Source organism: Mchenga conophoros, linkage group LG15 (assembly GCF_057382185.1).
Source record: "Mchenga conophoros isolate Kocher_MC1m ecotype Shallow Benthic linkage group LG15, M_conophoros_male_GT1.1, whole genome shotgun sequence".
Taxonomy (NCBI): Eukaryota; Metazoa; Chordata; class Actinopteri; order Cichliformes; family Cichlidae; genus Mchenga; species Mchenga conophoros.
This window is the reverse complement of record NC_140540.1, coordinates 9,575,602-9,586,557: the sequence shown is the minus strand read 5'-3', so window position 1 is coordinate 9,586,557 and position 10,956 is coordinate 9,575,602. Positions and strand designations below refer to the sequence as shown.

The 10,956-nt window shown below is 41.6% G+C and overlaps 1 protein-coding gene and 1 non-coding gene across 2 annotated transcripts; both read right to left on the bottom strand.

Moving 5' to 3' along the window:
• Window positions 1-130: 130 nt before the first annotated feature.
• On the bottom strand, window positions 131-5,710 carry batf (basic leucine zipper transcription factor, ATF-like). Its single transcript, XM_085246358.1, has 3 exons — window positions 5,463-5,710; window positions 4,369-4,470; window positions 131-1,417 (listed from the first exon to the last, which is right to left on the bottom strand). The coding sequence occupies exons 1-3, from the start codon at window positions 5,523-5,525 to the stop codon at window positions 1,211-1,213; spliced, it is 372 nt and encodes a 123-aa protein (XP_085102484.1). The 5' UTR covers window positions 5,526-5,710; the 3' UTR covers window positions 131-1,210.
• Window positions 5,711-10,010: 4,300 nt separating this feature from the next.
• LOC146557736 (signal recognition particle RNA) lies at window positions 10,011-10,309 on the bottom strand. Its single transcript, XR_014888800.1, has one exon.
• Between the last annotated feature and the right edge of the window lie 647 nt (window positions 10,310-10,956).

Sequence of the window (10,956 nt, the reverse complement as noted above, 5' to 3'; positions counted from 1 at the left end):
CTCTTCTCTCTCTCCGTGGTATCTGAACACGCTGTAACATCGAGATTATAGACACTAACGCGCATAATTGCGCGTCATTTGTTCTCTGGTATCTTAGTAGTGTGTGAACTATAAAACATGCTGGTAATCATCACTTTTATTGCAGTTGTTTACTCTAAAAGCATTGCAGATAACATCATTTATTTTGGGCAGGCAGTTATGAAATAACTGGCTGAGAGGTGACACGAGAGGCTCAGCTGTGCTCCAGGACACACACTCACACACACACACTCACAAAGTTTTTAAAAAGTAAAGTTATACAGGGAAGGTTTCAAAATACTATGTTCTCCTTAATATAAGCTACTTTAATCGTGCATCTCATTCTGGTAAACAGTGCCATCTAGGGACCTCCAGGATGCTGTCACAAGCTCCTGTGACACCACAGCACCACTGGTGGTGTCACACACTCGGCTGTCTTAAAGAAAAAAGAGGTCACAGTGATCATCCTAAAAGGCATTACATTTAATAAATAGATCAGCTGGCTCTTCTCACATATCAGCTTTATCAACAGAAGTCAAGACCTTTTGAACGCCAGGTTCCAATTCTTCATCATCAACAATTGCTTCTTTTTTTTTGGTACACAGTCTGAAAAACCTCTTTTCTTAGGATCTTGACTTTACATTCTCTTTGTCCACAATCAAATCTGTCAAAAGGTCCTGAGAATTAGCAATCAACAGTAACACACTAAAACAGTGAACAACACAAAAAACAAAACGAAAAAACAAAAACAAAACAAGGTGGGTGAGATGATAAAGGTGGCTCTCCTTCACACTAAAAGTATGCAATTTACAAAAATATCGCCTGAGTCACTTCAACATTTATATACTAGGTTGGTTCTTCACTCTGTGTAAACATGGACTGGCTGATAATTCTACTCAATGAGCCATTTAAGTTCACAGATAGATTACTGATAATAAATCAGAAAAGCAGAGAGACGAGCAGAAGCGAAATAAATAATTACAGTTTGGCTGCCGTGTGTGGCAGACACGTTGGTCTGTCATGTTACTCTGTGATCAGGTTTTTAACACTGATTGAAATATCTCCAGTCAGTCTCTCTCCATTGAGGTCAGTCGTCTGTTTCGCAGTACATCTTCAGTAGTCAGTTGGGAGGGGGAGGGGGTTAGCGCTGGTAGTGTGGTACAGCGATTTGCTGGCGGTGGTGCAGTGCCAGTCAAAAGTTTGGATACACCCCAAACTTTTGGCTGGTGCTGTAGCTGCTGTGATGAGGAGGATAGAGGAGGTCCGGGGTCTGAGGAGCCAGGCCGGTGCACAGAGGTTCGTGGCTGCTCAGCACAGACGACAGATACTTGGCCTCCTCTGTCAGCTGCTTCACCTCCTTCCTCAGGGCGGCATTTTCCTTCTCCAGGTTCTCACTCTCCTGGAAACATGAAGGGAGGGGATGTTAGAGCAGAGCTGCTTTATTTACTATAAAAGTGCGTGCTTTTTGTGTGAGGTTAAGTTGGACAGCATAAAGGTGATGGTCTTTACTACTTGTTCATGAAAAAGCCACAACCACATATCCTGCTTCCGCGCTGGTGTTTTTGCATGTTTTAGTGCACGGTATATTTTAACCCCAAACATTTCAAAAGGATAATGCAGGCCATTTTTAATAGTCCATGTATGAATGTGCTGGATGGTTTGTCTACCATTCGATGTAGAACAGAAGAGCGCAACAGCTTTGCAGAATCATTGTCCACAGTGGATGGCCTGACTTTAAATCTAAGCCACGATTAGATTGTCATTAAACTGACATACTTTCATACATGCTCAGTTTAGGGAAATTGAATAAGCTTATTGATTCCCTTAGGCCAAGGGTGTCAAACCCAAGGCCCAAGGGCCAGAATCGGCCCAGCAAAGACTGCAATCCGGCCCACTGGACAGCTTTGGAAAATGTTAAGGAGGGCATACATTTTTAAACTTTTAATCCTTTTTTTAATAGGTTTTACACCTTTTTCTGCTTACAAAGACCTCCCCACTGCGACTCAAATTACACCAAAGTAGTTAAATAATAAATAAATAAATGGTAGAAAAGTTCCTGTTTGTCACTGTTTATTGTAGAAATTACAGTTCTTAAAAAAATGTTTTTGAAAATCCAGTCACAAACAAAAATATAAATATTGGATAGTTCTGGGCAGTGAGCCCAGAACTATTTCTGTAACTTTACACATTTATCACATAGTGTGCTGTTAAAATTACACTTCTTTATCTATATTTAAGATATCTCAGGGATTAAATGTGTAGTTAAATGTCTTCCCACTAACAGAGAGGGTTAAGATCACAGTGATGCCTTACGCCATCATCAGGTCAGAGTTGGAATTTGTTTAATTCTTTTCTTTATGATCAACTTTTATGTTAAGAAATGATGCCTGGATTAAATATGGTGAGTAGTTGAATCATTAAACTATTTCAACCTTTCACAAAGACTGCGAGCACAGTGAAGCAACGAGTCCACAGTTCAAGTAGGAAAACAATTTTATATTATAAAAAATGCTAAAACTGTGGCATCCCTGCCTGTTTCAGTGATCATTTGTAATGGGCCAGTCAGTAAAAGTGTAAAAGTAAAAGCATGTTGTTGCCACTTGAGATAAAGTTGTCTCTGTTTCAGTACTGAAATGAATAGCTTTGGTTACTTAGGAGTTAGTAAAACATGAAATATCTACAACATCTACATTGCTTTGTTCTAAAAGTAGAAATATTGGTGGCAACACTGCAAAAAGGAGAAGGAAAATAGACAAAAATACACATTACCCTGTTACATTGCCCTGCAACTATTGATTGAAACTGTGTGCAACTTGCACCACAGTGTGAAAAGGTACATTTCTGACATTTTTGGGTGCCACATTTTCCAAAACAAGTGGAAAGAAGGTGTCTTTCTAACCGATGATCAGTTTTTAGCAAGTAGAGCAAAAGGTACGTCACTGCTTGATACTTTTTTCTCTCTTTCTTTTCATTCGTTCTTTTTTTTCACCTTTGTGTGGGAATTGTAGGAGAGAAATCTTCCACTTGGTTAATTAAAAGGTCATCTCACCATGGCCAAAAGATCACAAAGCTGAGCTGTGAGTCCTTACTGTCACAGAACCCTTGGGCAAACCCCTGTACTTGCGTCACTTAGCCAAATACGGCCCACTGCTATCAGTGTTTTACAAGAAGTGACTGCCTTTTTCTCCCCTCCTGCCCACGACATGTAGCACTCGAGCTCATTTACAAAGAAGAAAAAAATACTACTGAAGAAACAGGAAATAAGCCACAGTGTCAAAGAGAGGGAAAATTCACCTTCCTGTTTATCTAGCGAGACGATGAAAGTAAAACCACAGGCTATATTCTGTGTGACTGACGGGTTTAAAGAGATTGATAATGTGTACCGTACTTCACAGGAAGGATTCTCACATATTCAAATCAGCTACACTGGATCTACTACAGCCTACGGTGTGGCTTTTTTTGAAGGTCAAAAATCTCTTCTGCTCGTCTGATAAAGTTCACTGAAACAGCTGCTCTTGACACATTACTGTGAAAGAGCTCAGTGCCGCACGCATCTTCTTTTCTTGAACGAGGAAGTCACATGGCGAGTGGTTACGTGATCAGTGTTTTGAAATATAGGTTGATGTAAGAAATGACACCTTGTTGAGCTAGTGGAAGTGTTCAATGGGTCACTGGTTGCTTTTAACATAACAGAGCATCCAGCTGCGCATCCAGCAGAAATGTGCTGACTACCCACTCTAACGTTAAAAAGAAAAAGAACTATAAAAGATCAAACAAATAAAGCGGTGAACAAAAGGAGTCGAGCGTGAACGCACTCCTGTCGTCATACACTGTGCTGCAGTCTCTGATGCTCGTTTCTGCTGTGAAAAGGGAGTGATTGCCCACACGTGCTAATTTATTCCTTAAGCTTCTGAAAACACACCGAACAGCGTCCAAGTGTGCAGCCCAACAGAAGCCATGACACATCGCCACATGGTCAGGTAGCATTTTGTAAATATAGTACAAATCCACTCCCAGAGGCTTCAAAGAGCTGCATGGACACTTAGAAAGCGCTGCAGTCTGTTGCAGTACTCAAAATTTCTTTCCATTTGTGCTATGGAGTTACACTGGAGGTTGAACAGTTGGCAGGGCATTGCATAGCAAAAAACACCCCTGATGCTTTCATCATTATTCACAGAGATAGGCTGAATTAGCAGCTCTGACATACAAGGAGTGTTAAGTTTATCCAGTCAATCTGCAGTTATTGATTTGAAACCAGCATGGCAGACTTGTTTTCAGCATGTCCTGCTGAGACATCTGTTCGCGTTGTGTTGCTTTGAGGGTGTTAAGTGTGGTGGAAGGTGTCCTTACCAAGTGAAGGCTGTCAGCTTTTTGAGTTTGCCTCAACCTGCTCTTCTGGGCAGCGATTCGATTCTTCTCGCGGCGCATCACCTTCTTTGGGTCGTCTGAGCTCTGAAACAAAACAGCAGGCCCTCAGTTAGTGTGTTTGTGCAAATGACACAGAGGCCACCAGACGTCTCCTGAGCCTGAAAGAGTGAATCTGCGAGAAGCTCGGTGAATAGTTTGTGCTGGACGCTCTAGCCGGGGTGTGAAAATGATAGTTCAGGGAAGACTTGCCTAACATCACACCTAATGTGCAAGGGCAGGGTCGGGGAGTGGCTGAGTCATCGGTTAGCTATAACGCACACCCTGTTTCATGTCCTGAACACTCGATTTTCTTGGTATCATAATAACTAATCAATTTCAAAATGCTGAGTCGGTTGGACATCAAAGAGATAAGAAATGTAGTATCTAACCTCGTCTGAACGTCTGTTAGCACCTCTCTGAAAATCCCCCAGACAACCAGCGTTGCTCACAGAAATAACTGAATTTAGATGATCAAAGTTATTTCCATGCCTTGTAGCGTTAATACGTCGCTTGAGCGCTCTATTTCCAGAACAGGTTTGAGCAATAGTGAACACTAGAGACTGACACATGTGAAACCAGCCAGCACCGAGGGTAATGGACAGCTTCTCCCATGCACAGAAATGCACAGTACATACTGTATTTAACACGATGTCTGTTCCCAACAGCTCTCAGCTCTCATTCGCAGTTTGAGGACTTGCAAAAACAATGGAGTCCCACTACTTGGGCAAAGTGGTGCTGAGTTTTTTTCTTTTTTTTGCAATTCACAAAAGCCTACACTTGCAGCGAGTCATGCCTCCAGCCCATGTGTGCATGTGAGACACTCTGAGAAACTGTGAAAAGAGCCAGCAGAGACAGGATGGGTGTCTCTAGTGGTGGCCTTGGTTGCTGCCCACAAAAATATGCATGAAAGAATGCAGCCAATCAAAGGTGCGTGTTTAAAACATACCCACACGAGTACATCCAGAGATGTTAAACTAAAATCGCTCCGACAAAACCGGGCACATCCTCGTAAAAGTAAACGAACCATGCACACTTACCTGTCTGCTTCCAGGTGATGGGGACTTGTAACTTGTGTCATTGCTGTCAGAGCCCTGCGCCATAGCCGACTGTAGCGACTGAAACTTTGTGTCTTTGTCCACTTCTGCTTTGTGTTTTTGAGTGTGTGTGATCTGGTGAAGTGTGTGTCTGTCTGTGTGTGTGTGAAAGAGAGAGAGACAGAACGAGAGAGTGAGAGCCTTTGTAGCCGTACGAGCGCTAAGAAGAACTTGGCTTACCACGAGCACTGAGTCGCTTTCTTCCCTCTTTTCTTTTCTTCTCTGTCCCTCCTCCCTCGCTCTCTCTTTCTCTCTTTCTCTCTCTCTCTCTTACTCTCTTACTCACTCTCTCTCTCTCTCTCTCTCTCTCTCTCTCTCTGATACTAGCTGTCTACCTAATTAGACGTACTGATGTAGTTTCTGGTAAGTTGCACTAGACTGGAAGTCACATGTCTGTTGGAAAGTTAAGGCGAGCAAGGCAATTGTGTAAAGTCCAAAAAAATAACACAACCAGAGCTTAACTCACTCCTTGAATACATTATCAGTGGATGCTCACAGCCTCACAAATGAATTACCCAGTTTGACAGAACTAAAAACTTGTTTGTTTGGAAGCAGCACAATTGTCAGGTTATCACAAAAATAACACATTAATCTTTACACAAGTGTGATTATGTCTGGGTAGTGGGGATGTGTGTGTTTGTGTGTGTGTGTGTGTGTGTGAGGGGGGGGGGGGGCGCACATGTGTGTTAAGCTGGCATTATGGGCTTCCTCTTTTTTTCTTTCTTTTTTCTTCTTATTTCTTTTTGTTTAGCTGTCACAGATATGAAGTTTCGACTTAGTCCTCAAGAGACTGCATCCCAAAACTCCACATGGATGACTGGGCTGTGAGTATTTACACATGCTTCATGGTAATTTCCAGAACTGTGCAGCACTTGCTGGCTTGCGGCTCACCAGCTGCGAAATAGGTAAGGTGATGTCAAGTGTACTGGCAATGAGAAATGCCCAAGGGGCTCCCCAATGCCCCACTCAGAATTCTCTCACAGCCTTTTACTCTAAACGAAGATGTTTATGTGCAAAGAGTGGGGGATCTTTGAGAAAATGTACAATTTGAGGAGGGGGAACATACTGGAAGTAATGTTTTTTTACTCACACTATTACTGTAATAGAAAAGAAAAAAAAATCACACACGCTTTTGTTTAAGTGTCCAACGCAATCCATTTAAAACTGAGCTTTTGGCTCATTTAAGGCATGCGGTGCCCTTTACTCGTTAGTCCTTTTCTTGTTTGCCCCCATCACGAGACAGCATTTGGTCGTGCAAGAACAAGATTTTCTTGTGAGAAGAAGGAAAAAAAAAAAGGAGGAAAAAAAAGAGAATCAGGACTAAAACAGCTTTGCTTGGCAGAACAGTCCTCCCACACAAAAACATGTTCCACCATCACAGGAATTTTGAAGAGCTTGGGCAAGGGCAGACATTTCTAATACTTGGCATTTAACGCTGTCCAAAAGAGTTGAGGCTGCAAAAGAGAGAGAGAGAAAGAGAGAAAGGAGGAAAGCTGCTTTGTCAAATTAGGCTTAAACCAGGGTGAACACATATTAGTTTAAAGATCGTTTTTCACAGCCCGAACCCTCAACGACCCACTGTTGCTGGGAGTGTAGGGATGCTCAGAACCACCCCCAAATCCCGCCGTATCAATTTTTAAACATTGAGTGAATGATTTAAAAAATGTGTAAAAGCTTTTGAAATATCTTTATAACTGTTGTTTGTATGTCTTGCACTAATTCTGCTGCTCGGTGAGGCTCACAGAAGTAGCAGAAGGCTTGATGGCGCCTGTATTAAACTCAAGCTTTGCACTTGATCACATAACATCCAGTGTGAGTAAGAGTTCGTAAAAAAGAAAAAGAAAGAAAGAAAAGTGACAGCTCGTAAGGACAGTTTTGATGAATTTTAATTACTGCTCTAAACAATACTCCCTCCTCTTCATCGGGACTCCCTTACTTGGAAAAACCCCAGACAGGCCATTTATTTCAAATGCAAACTGCGATACCCTCATTTGTGGTCTACCTTCCTTGGAAATGACCGTGGGAGGTTTCTAATAATCACGAAATACATGTAAGGGATAATTAGGCAAACAACAAACGTGACAAATAACGGTTAAATATTTAATTCAGAATAAAGGCCGATTATGAGTCATTTCAGTGAATGTGTCAAGTCCAGTTTGAGAGAAATATTGCTCTTATTTTCTTGTTCTTTGGCCCACTCTTTCTGAGTTTTACTGTTATGCAGGCGTGAATTGTATCAGCCACTCGTTGTTTACTTACTTAGTAACTTTTTCGACATTTGAAAAGTAAAGGGCTAAAAACAAGTGAGTTTTGTACTGGATTTCTGTTATGTTACAAGGATTTGAGTTTCAAACATATTCCACCCGTTTGCCATGAAAAAATAAAAAAAACATGGCGATAATACTGCATATACTTGAGGCTGTTCTTTGTTTCGAAAAGACTGAACTATGTAATATTGTATTTTTTTGAAGGGGTGGAAGGGTAGGGCAGTTGTTTTAGGTCATTCGAGACATGAGTCAGTCTTATAAATCAAGAACTGCCTAAAAGTTGATGCCCAAATATTGTAATTTTCCATCTGTCATAACTACTGTGCAATACAAGTGAAATCATAAAATGAGGCGATCACTTCCTCCTGCTGGGAACTGACACGAAGGACTGTCAGTCGCTGTTGTTTTAAATGAAAGACGTGTGGACAACAATACTGTCAGTTAAGGTAGGTATTAAAAAAAGAAGAAGAAAAAAATAACAATTTGTTCTTCTATTTCCATCACTGTCACTCATCGTTATTTTTAATTAACTTAATTTGTTGAACAGTTCTTTAACTGGAATCGTCTCACATGGATTTGTTGCAGTACTGATATTTGCGGCTAACCTCCAGGTGGAGGTGGTGTAGGACAGGCAGAGCAGCTTGTTTGTGAGATAAAAGAAAGGCTGATGAAACTCATGAATGATGGAAAATGATGTGTAATGATGGTTTTTGTCGTGTGAGTGGTTTAAAAAGACCGGGTTTTGCTATCTTGCTCAGGCTGACGCTGCTTGTGTGATGTCATCGGCACCCCGCAGAGAAGAAAAAACAAAAGGGTAAAACAGTCGCAACATCCAAGTCATTAATTTGTTTGTGTGCTGATCTCATTGAGAGTCCATGTTTTATTCAAATACAACAAATACAGCTGAAAACGAAATATTTAAAATGAAGCTCAAAGGCCACACCGCGCCCACATAGGAGATTTCAGAGGCTCGCTGGGCTTTTGATGTGTTAAAGGTTTAAAGTGTCCCTCTCCTAACAAACGAGCACAACTGGAAGTTGACATAAATGTCAAACAAGCTGTTTGTCCCTCATGGGAAGATTTCTGGTCAGGTAAAAGTCAGGGAACTTACTTGCGTGCGTGTATGTGTGTGTTATGCCAAGGTATGTGGGTTGTGCCCATGAAGATTATGCCAAATCTTCTCTGTCAGTGGTGTTTAAATGTTATTTATAAGTAACTGTTATTTAGTGGAGTTGAAATGTTGAATGTTCAATGAGTGGGTTAAACCCTAAAGGGTAAGTAAAGTGCAGTTCACCAGACAGTGAGGGTTTTTTGTTCTGAAAAAAAAAAAATGTTTGTGCGCTGACAGAAACAGAATAAAACACAATGAAGGCGTTTATAGAAAATGATTACTTAATTAATAATGACCCCAGAGCACTGATGAGACTCAGCACTAATGTTATCTGGTAGTTTATGAGGGAAGTCACCAAGCCCAGCTAAGAACAACTGTAAGGTGTCATCTAAGAACTTTTCAAGTGATCCTGAATCATCCATTACTTATGCTGCTGTAGGCTCTTGCTACTGCAGGACTTAAAGTTTTGTCTTCTCTCTGATTTAGTCTGTCTCTCTATGCTTTCTTTGCTCTTTCCTCTCACCCTCCAGCTGGTCACAACAGATGGCTGTGGGTCCCTGACCCGGGTTCTGCTGGAGGTTTCTTCCTGTTCAAAGAAAGTTTTTCCTTCCCACTGTCGCCAAGTCCTTGCTAAAAGGTCATTTAAAAATTATTTGGCTTTTTCTCCACAATAAGGTGGGATCTACACCTTACAGTAGCAAGTGCTTTGATGCGACTGTTTGATTGTGATTTGGTAACTCAAGCATCTGAGATCTTTCTTAGGTTTTACACCTGATTTCAAGACTTTCTTTTGAACTTGTGATTAAAGGCTGCAAATCGCAGAATTGTGTACAAGTAATTTCATTTCTAGCGGACCCATTTTATGTTTCCTCAATTGAACAGATGTTCCAGACAAAAAGTTGTGAGAATAAATTTTCTACTTTGAGTTTGTCTCCACCTGTGGGCCAGCAGGAGTATTTAGGGTGGAGGCTGTAGTTGCCGCTGTGCTGCAGGTGGAGGTGGTATAGGACGAGCAGAGCAGCAGGTTTGTGAATGTTTTTGACGTAAATGAAAAAGACAAAGAAGTGCTGATGAGGCTGCTGTGTGAGGTAGAGACAGGTATAATGATGTGTATAAAGATTGTGTCTTGCTGTATTGCTCAGGCTGAACTGCAGCGTCTATTCACAGGCGCGATCCCACTACTGAGCGACACGGGGGCTTTGACCTGCTCCGTCTCCGACCTGGGCCGGTGCACCCCTCTTTAGACGACCTGGTGGTCCCGGGCTCCCCCAGGATCACCATATCGATGCCGAACTTAGTGTGGACACCCGATCGGCCTAGTCCGCTGCAGCTCAGAGCTCCTGAGCTCAAACGATCCTCCAACCTCAGCCTCCCGGTAGCTTGGATTACAGGCACGCGCCACCGCACCCGGCGAGAAATACGCACGCTCACTGAGCTTTTAACTGTGAGTCATGTGACGTCATCACGAAGCCGCGACAGAGCCGGTGTTGTACCAAAACGTGATCGTCTGCCATAAAGTGATTTCCGGTGTCTCTCTGTCTCTTTCATCTCTCTCTCTCTATATATATAGAGATGTATATGTGGAATGTCTTTGTTTATATTGTCACTATACTGTATTCAATAGTATTTATAAAGGGATTGCACATAAAATGAAGAAATCCCTGTTCTGCAAGTTCCTTTATGACTGTGTTACGGAACCTACATTATACTCAATCCAGCGCTTTTTTGGTCACTTTAATGCAACTTCAGCTGCCCATTAATGTCAACGACACATTCTAGCTGATAAATAAAGGAAACAAAGCCACAAAAGCCAAAAACTGATTCCAGGTTATACCTTCTGCAAGGAATGTTGTCTTAGGCTCAATGTGACGCCATATTATTCCTTATTGATATGTTTGATGTATGTTTCACAGATTATAATTCAACAAGTCATTCACATGAGTGCCACATCTCTGATCGAGAATCATGATCAAAAACATTGATGTTTATACTTTTCAGAGTCACAAAAATTATGTCTCATTATTACTGGTTAGTCAGCTTGTTTTCCACAATCATAAAT

Coding starts and splice junctions, on each gene's coding strand:
- batf (XM_085246358.1), bottom strand. CDS start 5,525: ATGGCGCAGGGCTCTGACAGCAATGACACAAGTTACAAGTCCCCATCA. Junction 4,471..5,462: donor CATCACCTGGAAGCAGACAG/GTAAGTGTGCAT, acceptor GTTTTGTTTCAG/AGCTCAGACGACCCAAAGAA. Junction 1,418..4,368: donor AAGCTGACAGCCTTCACTTG/GTAAGGACACCT, acceptor TCATGTTTCCAG/GAGAGTGAGAACCTGGAGAA.